The sequence below is a fragment of the Chaetura pelagica genome, unplaced genomic scaffold (genome assembly GCF_000747805.2).
Source record: "Chaetura pelagica isolate M959 unplaced genomic scaffold, ChaPel_1.0 scaffold31, whole genome shotgun sequence".
In the NCBI taxonomy this organism is placed as follows: domain Eukaryota; kingdom Metazoa; phylum Chordata; class Aves; order Apodiformes; family Apodidae; genus Chaetura; species Chaetura pelagica.
The window spans coordinates 363,697-374,084 of record NW_009952481.1 but is presented as its reverse complement, the minus strand read 5'-3'; the positions used below and the strand labels follow the sequence as shown (position 1 = coordinate 374,084).

At 43.1% G+C, this 10,388-nt stretch overlaps 1 protein-coding gene across 1 annotated transcript; it reads left to right on the top strand.

Annotated features, from left to right (window-relative positions):
• The first annotated feature begins 49 nt into the window (after positions 1-49).
• On the top strand, positions 50-9,398 carry PTGER4 (prostaglandin E receptor 4 (subtype EP4)). Its single transcript, XM_010008713.1, has 2 exons — positions 50-960; positions 8,805-9,398. Exons 1-2 carry the CDS (start codon positions 130-132, stop codon positions 9,396-9,398), a joined length of 1,425 nt encoding a protein of 474 aa, XP_010007015.1. The 5' UTR covers positions 50-129.
• The last annotated feature ends 990 nt before the right edge of the window (positions 9,399-10,388 follow it).

Sequence of the window (10,388 nt, the reverse complement as noted above, 5' to 3'; positions counted from 1 at the left end):
TTTTTTTTTTTTCTTCCTCCCTCATTTGAATTTTTATTTTCACGCTAGACGACCCGCTCCCTCACTGTGCCTTTCCCTTTCGGACCCGATCTTGCCTCTGCTCAGCTCCCCAGCGGCAGCGTGGCCATCATGTCCTTCGACCCCACCATCCTGCCACCTGCAAACGGCTCCGCCAACGGGACTGCCAGCGGCGCTGAGGGCGGGAAGCCCCCCACCATCCCCACCGTCATGTTCATCTTCGGCGTGGTGGGCAACCTCATAGCCATCGTGGTGCTCTGCAAGTCCAGGAAGGAGCAGAAGGAGACTACTTTCTACACACTGGTCTGCGGGCTGGCAGTCACTGATCTCTTGGGTACCTGCCTGGTGAGTCCAGTCACCATTGTTACTTACCTGCAGAACCGCTGGCCGGGAGGAGCAGCGCTGTGTGAGTACAGCTCTTTCATCCTCCTCTTCTTTGGACTCTCTGGCCTCAGCATTATCTGTGCCATGTCTATAGAGAGGTACCTGGCCATCAACCATGCCTACTTCTACAACCATTATGTAGACAAGAAGCTGGCAGGGCTCACGCTCTTTGCCATCTACGCTTCCAACGTGCTGTTCTGTGCCCTTCCCAGCATGGGGCTCAGCAAGTCCACCTTGCAGTACCCTTACACCTGGTGTTTCATAGACTGGCGAACCAAGAAGGCCACCCATGCAGCATATTCCTACATGTACGCCGGCTTCAGCTCTTTCCTGATCATGGTCACCGTGATCTGCAACATCCTGGTGTGCGTGGCCCTCATCCGCATGCACCGCCAGTTCATGCGACGCATGTCCTTGGGGACAGACACCACCTCCAGCCGTTTATCTGACTTTCGCAGACGCCGGAGCTTCCGTCGGATGGCCGGAGCAGAGATCCAGATGGTTATTCTGCTAATTGCCACTTCCCTGGTGGTGGTCATCTGCTCCATTCCTCTGGTGGTAAGTAACGTGCAACCCTTCTTCTTTTCCATCACCCACACCACAGAGTCTTGTCTCCTCCAAGTCTGTGCTTGTAGGACAGACTCCTATTTAGCTGGTGCTGCAAACTGTTATAATAACTTAAAGGCTGTTAGCATACATACATGGTGAGAGGAAGTTGTGTTGATCTATGTTTACGAGGAAAGAAACCCATTTACCTCAAGCCCTGGGTTCCTTTGATTTGTTAAAATACAGCACGAAAAAATCTCAATAATTTTTCCAGTTGTTCAACTGGAATCCACACAGCAAAAATCTTACTGAGAGCTAAACACACTTTGAAGTTGAGTTCCAAAATTAATATGTGATGAGTGAGGTTTGGGTCTGGCCTGCATTTTTGGATGTTTATTTTGTTTTTAAAATGTGCACCCAGTTGCTGAAGCATACAGCAGTCCTTGATGTGCAGAAGGAGGAGAGAGCTCTGTTAACTTGGCACCAGCAACACACAAAGTGCTGCACGTCCAAAACCCGGGCTGAGCTTCCCGTCCTGAGAGATTTCACCCACCATATCTGGGGTAATCCCACACTCTTACATCCCTCCAGCAGCTTCCCACTGTGGGAGGAGTAAACTCGGTGGAACCACCTGGTGGTGTAACTCTCACTTACCTGAGAACTAGAGGAATCTGGCACACATAACCTAGGGATCGTACTGAGATGTTAGACATTACCACTAACCATCTGATAATTTTCTGAAATGGCTGATACAGTTATTGTCATTGAATTGAACATGAAGAATCTACTTATTTCAGTTCCTAGACCTTATGTTCAAGGAAGAAAGAAAAACCCCCAAACCCACTAGCTGAAAGCTTGCTTGCCACCCACCATAATAATGCTTAGCAAACTTCTGTCCTCCTCTGGCTCAGAGACATTAAAGGAGCAGTTGGCTTGCCTTATTTGCCACCTTCCAAAACACAGAGCATGGAGCCAAGCAGTAGCTGTCAGACAGAAAGTGTTTTTAGACGGATTGATTTAAGGGGTTTTATTGTACTGTAGCAGATCAGATACAACATGTGTGAAATACAGCTGGCCAGCTGGGGACGTGAAGCAGTCTATATCGTGTTAAGGGAGGTTAGAGAAGTACATGTGAACAGGACTCTCGAGGTCAGCAAGTCCGTCCCTCTGCCTCAGAGGAGCTGTAATCTCAAGGGTTGGGCCAGTTTGGCCACATTACTAACATAAACAGGAGCCAGTGAAGTGTGGCTGTGCTGGAGCACCAACACCCGGCTGTCGCTGAAGCCCGTCTCCTGTCCTTCAGCGCTGTCACTTCGCCTTGTGCCGTGGCATGAGAGGGCACGGTGCCGTGCGCTCACTGCTTGACTGCAGGAAGCTGAGAGGTGCTGCCAGAGCTGCAGGCAGGGTGTCTCCGGGAGGTGCACGTGCCAGAGATGAAGGAACCGAGCTGTGCACAGCCTGCCCTGCAGCCCAGCTCCAGAAACTGCGGGCTGAGCTGCCTTGCTGCTCCTGCCAGCTTCCAGCCATGGAGTGGCCAGAAATCTGGCAGTACCAGGGGTTGACGCTGTTTAATTAACTCTAGTATTGTAACAGCTCCTAATGCAACACTAATAACTGCATTTTCAAAAGAGATGCTGGTAAATACAATGTCACAATGTGATACAGGGTATCAGCTGATGGACTTCAGTAAGTTTCATAAAAAAGCCAATCATGTGAAGGAGCAGCAGGAAGGTGGAGAAGTCTGAAGGTAAAATGTAAAATGAAATTGTTCATATCTCTTTGGAGCTAGGCAGTTTTAACAAATACTGAAAAATAAAATAATGAAAAAAAACTAGGAAAAAATCAAGAGGGAGAGGTTAACAGAAAGGGAACTGGGTTGTTGACAGTTAAATTAATAAACCTGGGTGGGGCAAAAGGTTTGTTATTTAAACAGTAGCCAGTGAAAAACTTGTATATAGCAGAAGGTATGTGAAAGTGCAGGTAATAAAGTTGTGTAGCACTCTCAGACCTTGATTTCACTGCTTAAAAAGGCACAGTGTTACCTTGGGAGTGTTCACAGAAATTAGCTATTCCCTGCTAAAGAATTTTCCCTGCTAAAGCAGCACATCTTTTCTATATCTAAAGTAAGAGACTGTCATTTCACTTAGATGTGTGACTAAGAAGAAAAAAAAACAACTTTCTTTTGAAAAAACAACACAACCACATATGTACAAATCATCAGTGCCCAGTGTGGTTAAATTTCTTCATTGTTAAGTAGCTTCTATAAGTCTTTTGCCTTCCCACTGTGGGAATAAGCTATAGCCATAGATGCTGTTTCGTGCCAGGGTGTACTGCTGTGTATGCCGCTGGATTAAGCCCTCTGGTTGCATACAGACCAAAGTCAAGAATTGAGAGAGAAACTCAGAGAAGTAGTGCCTCTATGCTATGAATGCTTAGAAAGAGCCACTACCAGAGACAGGTAAATAACTAATATAGACGTACATTTTCATGTCTTGGAGGAGTTTTAGGGAAGCTGTCACGGAGTGAGAAGCTCACAGTCTGGCAGACTTCAAGAACATGCAACTGGTGTAAGGTGGTGGCAGCAGCATGATTCAGATACAGAAAGCAGGCTCAGAGGGTGCTTTGTGACTGAAGTGTTCTGATGAGCCGACTTCCTACTGATGATTTCAGCTGAATAAACCATTACTTCAGTGAAAGCAAAGCAGCATCTGAAAGAGAGTCCTAAAACTCTAACATTTTAGAATGAACACTTTCACAACAAAGTAAAATAGCTGACAGAGGCAACCCAGCAGGATATGTTTATTAGGGTTTGACAAAAAAATTTCAAGTCTTAAAATACTAAACAGCCTTGGAATAATCACCAAAGGCTTGTCTTGATTTAAAAAGTGGTTAAAGAACAGCAAGCTGACTCACAGAGAACAGCAGTTTTTAATAATGTCACGTTCCAGCACTCAGTTTACAAGTAGGGTCGTGTAGTTATTAATGATTTATTCATAAAATCAGCAAAATTTTAAAGTGACAATAAATGCTAAAGCAAAAATATGGGGGATTGTGTAAAACATTGAATCAACCTGACAGAACTGAATCCTGATCAAATTTATCAAGGTAAGAAAAGTTGAATGAAAACCATTAGTGAAAAGAAACTTCTTATATAACCTGATGTGTTCTCCATGTACAGAATGTGATGTGAAAGACATGAAGAAGAATATGGCATTTTGCCAAGAATAGAGTAGAAATTATTATCCGGCCTTTAAAAAAACCCCAACCTCTTTCAAGAGTAAATATGCACATACAACTCAGAGTTTGCAGTTCACTCAGCAGTCTGTCAGATACCCTTAAGATTTTTAAGTGCATGATTCTTTTCTGATCCTGATTACTGAACATTGTTGTTGTATTACGGTGAAGTGAAAAACAATATTTCATGTTTCAGAGTGTAGTTCTGGTTGATTGCATAAAATAAAAAGGAGTTTCTAACTTAAAGTTAAATTGATCTAAAAGTTTGGGTCTTCTTTTTGGTTTGCTTGCTTTCAACTTTTCTCCTTAAATATCAGGGCTTGTCCGCAGTCTCAAGCAAGGTGGCAGGCATGATTTTTGAGCAATGGAGTAGACACCAAGTAGACTCCAGCCCCTTGAAGGGCAAAGGTTATTGGCTTGTAGAGGTGAAAAACTTGTTCTCGGTTACTACCATATGGTTTATAAATTTATCCTATTAGTATGTGGGAAATTTTGAGGGCAGGTAGAAGCAGTGAAGACAATTACCAGTGTGCCTGTAACTATACAAGTCACTTTACAACACTTCATAGGATTAGAAATCATCATTTGCATCTAGTGACTAAAAAGGAAAAGCAGCAAACAGCACACAGGACTCTGATCCTACCCACAGCTGTCACTTGAACATAAACTCAACATACCTCGAAGCTATGTGCTTCCTAACACAATTGCAAACAAACTGCTAGTACTTCTAAGATACATTGCCTGAATTCTACAGCTATCAAGCTAACAGACAAAACTTACTCTTTTGAGATTTGAATTGTTCTAGTTCGCTTCTTTCTTTAATAAGATTACAAATTGCACAAACTGAAGTATCGTATTAGCTAATTTAGTAGTGGCTTCCACTTACTTGGCTTACTTGGAGGATGCAAGGCAATAATATCCTTTATCATGCCACATTCTGCCGCCACAGAAGACTGGTAGCCAAAACAGGGTACATCTCTTGCTGTTTTTGTAGATGAAACATTATTAAATGCTGTTTCACCAGTATGTAAAGAAATTATAAAAAGAATACATTCCCCACACAGATTAATTTTTACCTGATTAGGATGTAATCCCAGCAATAGGTCTGAATTGATAAATGCATTTGACCTTCTGGGGACCTTCTACCTTTCTGGGAAGTAGAAACAGCTTTGTATAGTCCAAAGTTTTCACTAAATAAATTAATCTTATGAATCTTTAACCTATATGTGCAGCATATCTGTCAAAAGGAAAGAAAGCATACAGACATAAAATGAAGTAAGCTGTGCTGTGCAATTAGTGACTGTACTTTTCAGTCACAGAGTCAGCACTTAAAGACATTTTTGTCTTTCCAGGAACTCTGCCAGGTAGACGGAGAAATGTGAAATAAGTAGCTCAATTTCATATGCCGCTTATCAAAAGAACAATCCTGCTATTAAACCACTGACGTGTAACTATAGCTGCAAGTTTAAAAAAAAAAAAAAAGGCCTCCAAAGTTGGACTGTGTACTTCTTCACCTATCTTCAAAGTGTGCCTTCTAAGTTCTGTGATCTGGATGAATTTATCAGCAAATGCCCCTCCCTGTTGCACCTCTAATCTTCCTGTTAATGGCTGCACTTAGTTGTATGAGCTGCTAGAAGGCCTCCACTCCTACAACACTGTCCTTTGGACTCTTGGCTCTCAGAGCACGTACCTGTCCAGTGATCAACTGGTCAAATATATAGACTAGGTTTTACACACTCTCAGAATGTATTCCCCTGCATAAGGAAGTCTCTGTACAGAAAAGGAGCATTTGGAAAGAAATGTTGTTATGGCACAGGTTAATCCCCTGGGGAAATTTGACATTTGTATATTTATATATTTGACCTTTGAGAAGTTACACATTTGAATTCTTGTCATTCAGGAGGTGGAAAAAAATCACACAATAAAGGTCATGTAGGTGTTCCAACAACAGATTTTAGCCGATGCCAGACACTGTCACATCAAGTTATTTTTCAGCCTTCCAGGTTCAGGAATCCCAACTGCTGCCTTTCAGGTTCAGCACTGATGTCACCAATAGCAGCTTTACTTGCACAAGCTGATAAATTGAGTTACAAAACTTCTCCCCACCTGCAATGTTAACCCATGGTTGCCCATTTTCATTCACTAGCTTTCTCTGGGATGCAGTGGCAGAGCAGCTGGCACCGTGGCTTTGGGGTGGGCGGCCGTACCCTTGGGATATCTGTGAAGGAGGCCGTGACCGTGGGATGTCCAAGAGGGATGCTGTTAGTGTGGGACATTTGTGCAGGTGGCTGTGACCATGGGACATCTGTACAGGATGCTGTTAGTGTGGGATATCTGTGCAGGTGGCCACGTCCATGTGATGTCTGAAAGAGATGCTATTAGTGTGGGACATCTGAGCAGGTGGCTGTGACTATGGGACATCTGTGCTGGATGCTGTCCATGGAGATGTCCATGGTTGTGTGATATCCTTTGGGGTGGCCGTGACTATGGGTGTCCATGCGGGATGCTGTGACCGTGGGACGTCCGTGGGAGCGGCCGTGACCCTGGGACATCATCTATGGGGGTGACCGTGACCGTGGGACATCTGTGCCACCTAGTGGTGTCCTCAGGGAAGGCGTCCTCAAGCCAGATGAGAGACTGGCTTCTTCCCTCCGACCCCCATCCAGCAAATGGCAAGCGATTTTAATTAAGGGTATTTTTACGGAATCATCAATGAATAGCAGCCACACTGTTATTATTTTAAAATCTTGGATTCTGGAGGGGCTGTTCTTCTCTCAGTCAGTGATACATGGGAGCACGTAGTGATGGATATCAGATAGGAGGCTAATATAAAATAAATAATTTTTAAAAATGTAACCAAGTAAAGCTTAATGAAAGCAAACCCCTTACAAATAAGCTGAATATACATAGGAATGCTCTTTGAAGTACTTGAATAGCATGTTTGGCTTAAAAGAGAAACAAGGTAAATAAATCAGTTGTCAAAAAGACATCTGCAGTGTTAAAAATCACAAGAAATGTAACTAAGAATAAAACTCAGATATTGCACTATAAATTCAAGATTTTACCATATTTTGAATTCTGTGGGCAGTTTTTGTTACCCATAGACCTGCAGAAAAGTACTGAGGAAGAAAATATAGGCAATCATCGATTTGACAGTCACTTTGAGACAGACTGTATGCATATAACTTCAAAAGAGGGACTCTGCATTATTTTTAACATACTTCATTCACAGCACACTGAGCACATGTTTCACTGAGCACACTCAGTCTCTGAAGAATGCCACCACATTGTCCTGCTGCAGAAAAAATTTGTCCAAAGAGAATTAGGAAATTTTTTGCCATCCTTGGATGACTTGACATGCAGAACTTCTAATAAAAATTACATAAGATGGCTGTTCCTGTTTGTCTTCTTGTCAGTAACCTTCTCCTAGCTAGGCAAGACTTGATTATTTTCAGGAGTTAAAGGCTGAGATTTGAAAAACCTTGATAATCTTGTTATGGTATCAGATTAAGAAGATAGTAAGGGATTTATTTTGACTTACCCTAAGGAATGTGAAGAAAACAGCATCTTCCATTACCAAATCTTCTCACTGGCTTTCTTTTCTATAATTGGACATGGCGTAGGTCTTGCTAAAATGGAGATCAGCTATGTGAGACTGATCAACATAACAAACTTATATGATGTCATCCTCCTTAGCGACACTGAAAACATAACAATTGATATCAAAGAACTGAACTGTGTGTTACTCACAGTAGCATATACAAAAGTAGCTGTGAACCAGGATAGGGCCAAAATTATCGGTTTTTTTCTTGGATTCAAAGAAAGAACCCAAAGGAGACATTTTGGTGTAGGAGATAAGGTCCTAATTAGTCTTAAATTTTGTGTATGGACAACTAAAATTGCTAATTAAGTAGTCACTTCATGCAGCAGCTTCAACACATTGGATTCTGGGCTACTTCATCAGTATTTTTATGCTTTTGTAAGTAGAATCAAAATGCTGGCTCAGGTAGAAAAACAGAGCACTCCAGTCCTGTGCTGTAGGCTCAACCTATTGGAAGTCTCCTTGCTGGGGGACCATTTCCCCCTGGCCTTCCTCCCCCCTCCCCAATTTCTTTTTTCAAAATCACACTGCAACAAGCAAACAGCTGAGGGTATACAAACAAGTCCAGTAATGGCAGTAAAATGCGTTTCTAAACCTAGGAATCAACACCTCTGCACTTGTTTCTAGAGTTTAGTGTACTTGAATTACAGTCTTTGTTTCAGTCGATTTCTAAACAAACTAAAATTAGACCTTTGCTAGAGGAACTGATTGTCCAGGTCTCCTCAGTCAGATATCTTTGCAGCTAATGTAAGACTCATGGAGGGGAAGGAGAGAGAAAGAGTCATTCCTTTCCTACTTGTAACCAAGGTGGACAATTTGTAGCAGATTCAATTCTCTGATTTTTTTGCTATTTCCAAAAATAAATCCATGGCAGCCACTCTGAGGTACCTGGCTTTGCCGCCTTCTTCTCTTTTCGAAACTTGTGGTTACAAATCTAGGTCTCTGCTTTGAAATGTAAAGTTTTTATTTCCTGATGTATTTGTATAATTGTGTCTTTTTTTCCCCCTGTCTTCTTGGGTAGGTCCGTGTCTTTGTGAACCAGCTGTACCAGCCAGAATCAGTGAAGGATATAAAGCAAAACCCTGACCTGCAAGCCATCCGCATTGCCTCAGTGAACCCCATTTTGGACCCATGGATCTACATCCTCCTCCGCAAGACTGTGCTCAGCAAAGCCATTGAGAAGATCAAATGCCTCTTCTGTCGCATTGGAGGGGCTCGGAGGCAGCACTCGAGGGCCAATTTCAACTGCGTGGATGGCCGCAGGACCTCCTCTGCCATGTCAAGCCAATCACCCTCCTTCATCTCCCGTGAGCTGAGGGAGATCAGCAGCACCTCACAAACGCTGCTCTACCCTCCAGAGTTGAGCGAAAGCAGCGCCGGGGGTCGCGCGCTGCTTCCAGGCCCCAGCGCCAGCCTGGCTCAGTCTGACACCACATCAGTGAGGACACTGCGTAGCTCCGAGACCTCAGACTCTTCACAGGGGCAGGACTCTGAGAGTGTGTTCCTGGTGAATGAGACCAGGTCTGGTGGCAGGGCCAGCTCTACATCCAAGGGCAGTCCTCTCCAGGTCACCTTCCCCACAGAGACATTGAATTTATCAGAAAAGTGTATATAGATAGCCGTGAAAGGCATCGACCTTTGGGGATACTTCCTGGTACATTGGAAAAAACTGGTGCAATAGATAGGTGTTCTGTGTATTTGAGGGGAGAGGGGTTCAGCTGTGCTCCAAAGGGCTACTTTTCTCTTGCCATGTGATGGGTGCATTTATTTTAGACTACTGAGGACTGTGTGGAACTAACACTGCACTTGGGGATACTTACATCAGAAAACATACAAAGCAGCTCTAATGGGACTGGAAACATGAACTGCCTTGTTTTGTTCTAGGACACAGGAGACCTACTGGGCCTCTGGAAATAGAAAGACCCATCACTTATTTTTTTTCTTTCTTTCCCTTTCCACATCTGGTAGAACTGTGTTTTCTCTCCCCATGGCTGCTCAGCTATCAAGAGTTTAAGCTTTTGGTACCAGAGCTGAATGTGAGGCAGCTGCTATGACACAGCTACTCTGAGGGCTGCCTGGGGCAGGGATTTTAAGTGTCTCACTAAAGCATGAAAATGTGAATTTTTACCATTGTATATATAATAGGATTGAAAATATTTAAATCTATTCTTCTCTATGAGAAGGTTTTTTATTAATACAAGGTATATAGAAATTATTGCCAGCCTTCTCTTTCCCCAGTATTTCCTTTTTAGATATTCTGGGTTTAGATTTGTTCTATGCTAGATTCACAGCTGATGAGGTAATTCTCTAGCTGAGAATACATAAGCACTTTCTGAGTGAAATGGGAATATGTACAATATTAAGAGAGAAAAAGAAAACATGTACTTTCAGTTAAGAATATTCCTGTTCAGTATATGTAGATACTCCAAAGGCAGATTTTATGTGCTGAGAACGTTTCTCTCTATAACACGTCTGCACCTCTCCGAGTACTTTGGCCCACAGCCTGTACACACTAAGGCACACTTAACGTCGCCTATCAGAGCAGTCCCTCTGCGGCTAGGGAGACTCCTTACATGTAAATTTAACGTTGTATACAAGTGCTTTC

Bases quoted from the DNA above. Each gene is read 5' to 3' on its own strand.
- PTGER4 (XM_010008713.1), top strand. From the start codon at position 130: ATGTCCTTCGACCCCACCATCCTGCCACCTGCAAACGGCTCCGCCAAC. The intron at 961-8,804 runs GTAAGTAACGTG...CTTCTTGGGTAG, and splicing joins TCTGCTCCATTCCTCTGGTG to GTCCGTGTCTTTGTGAACCA.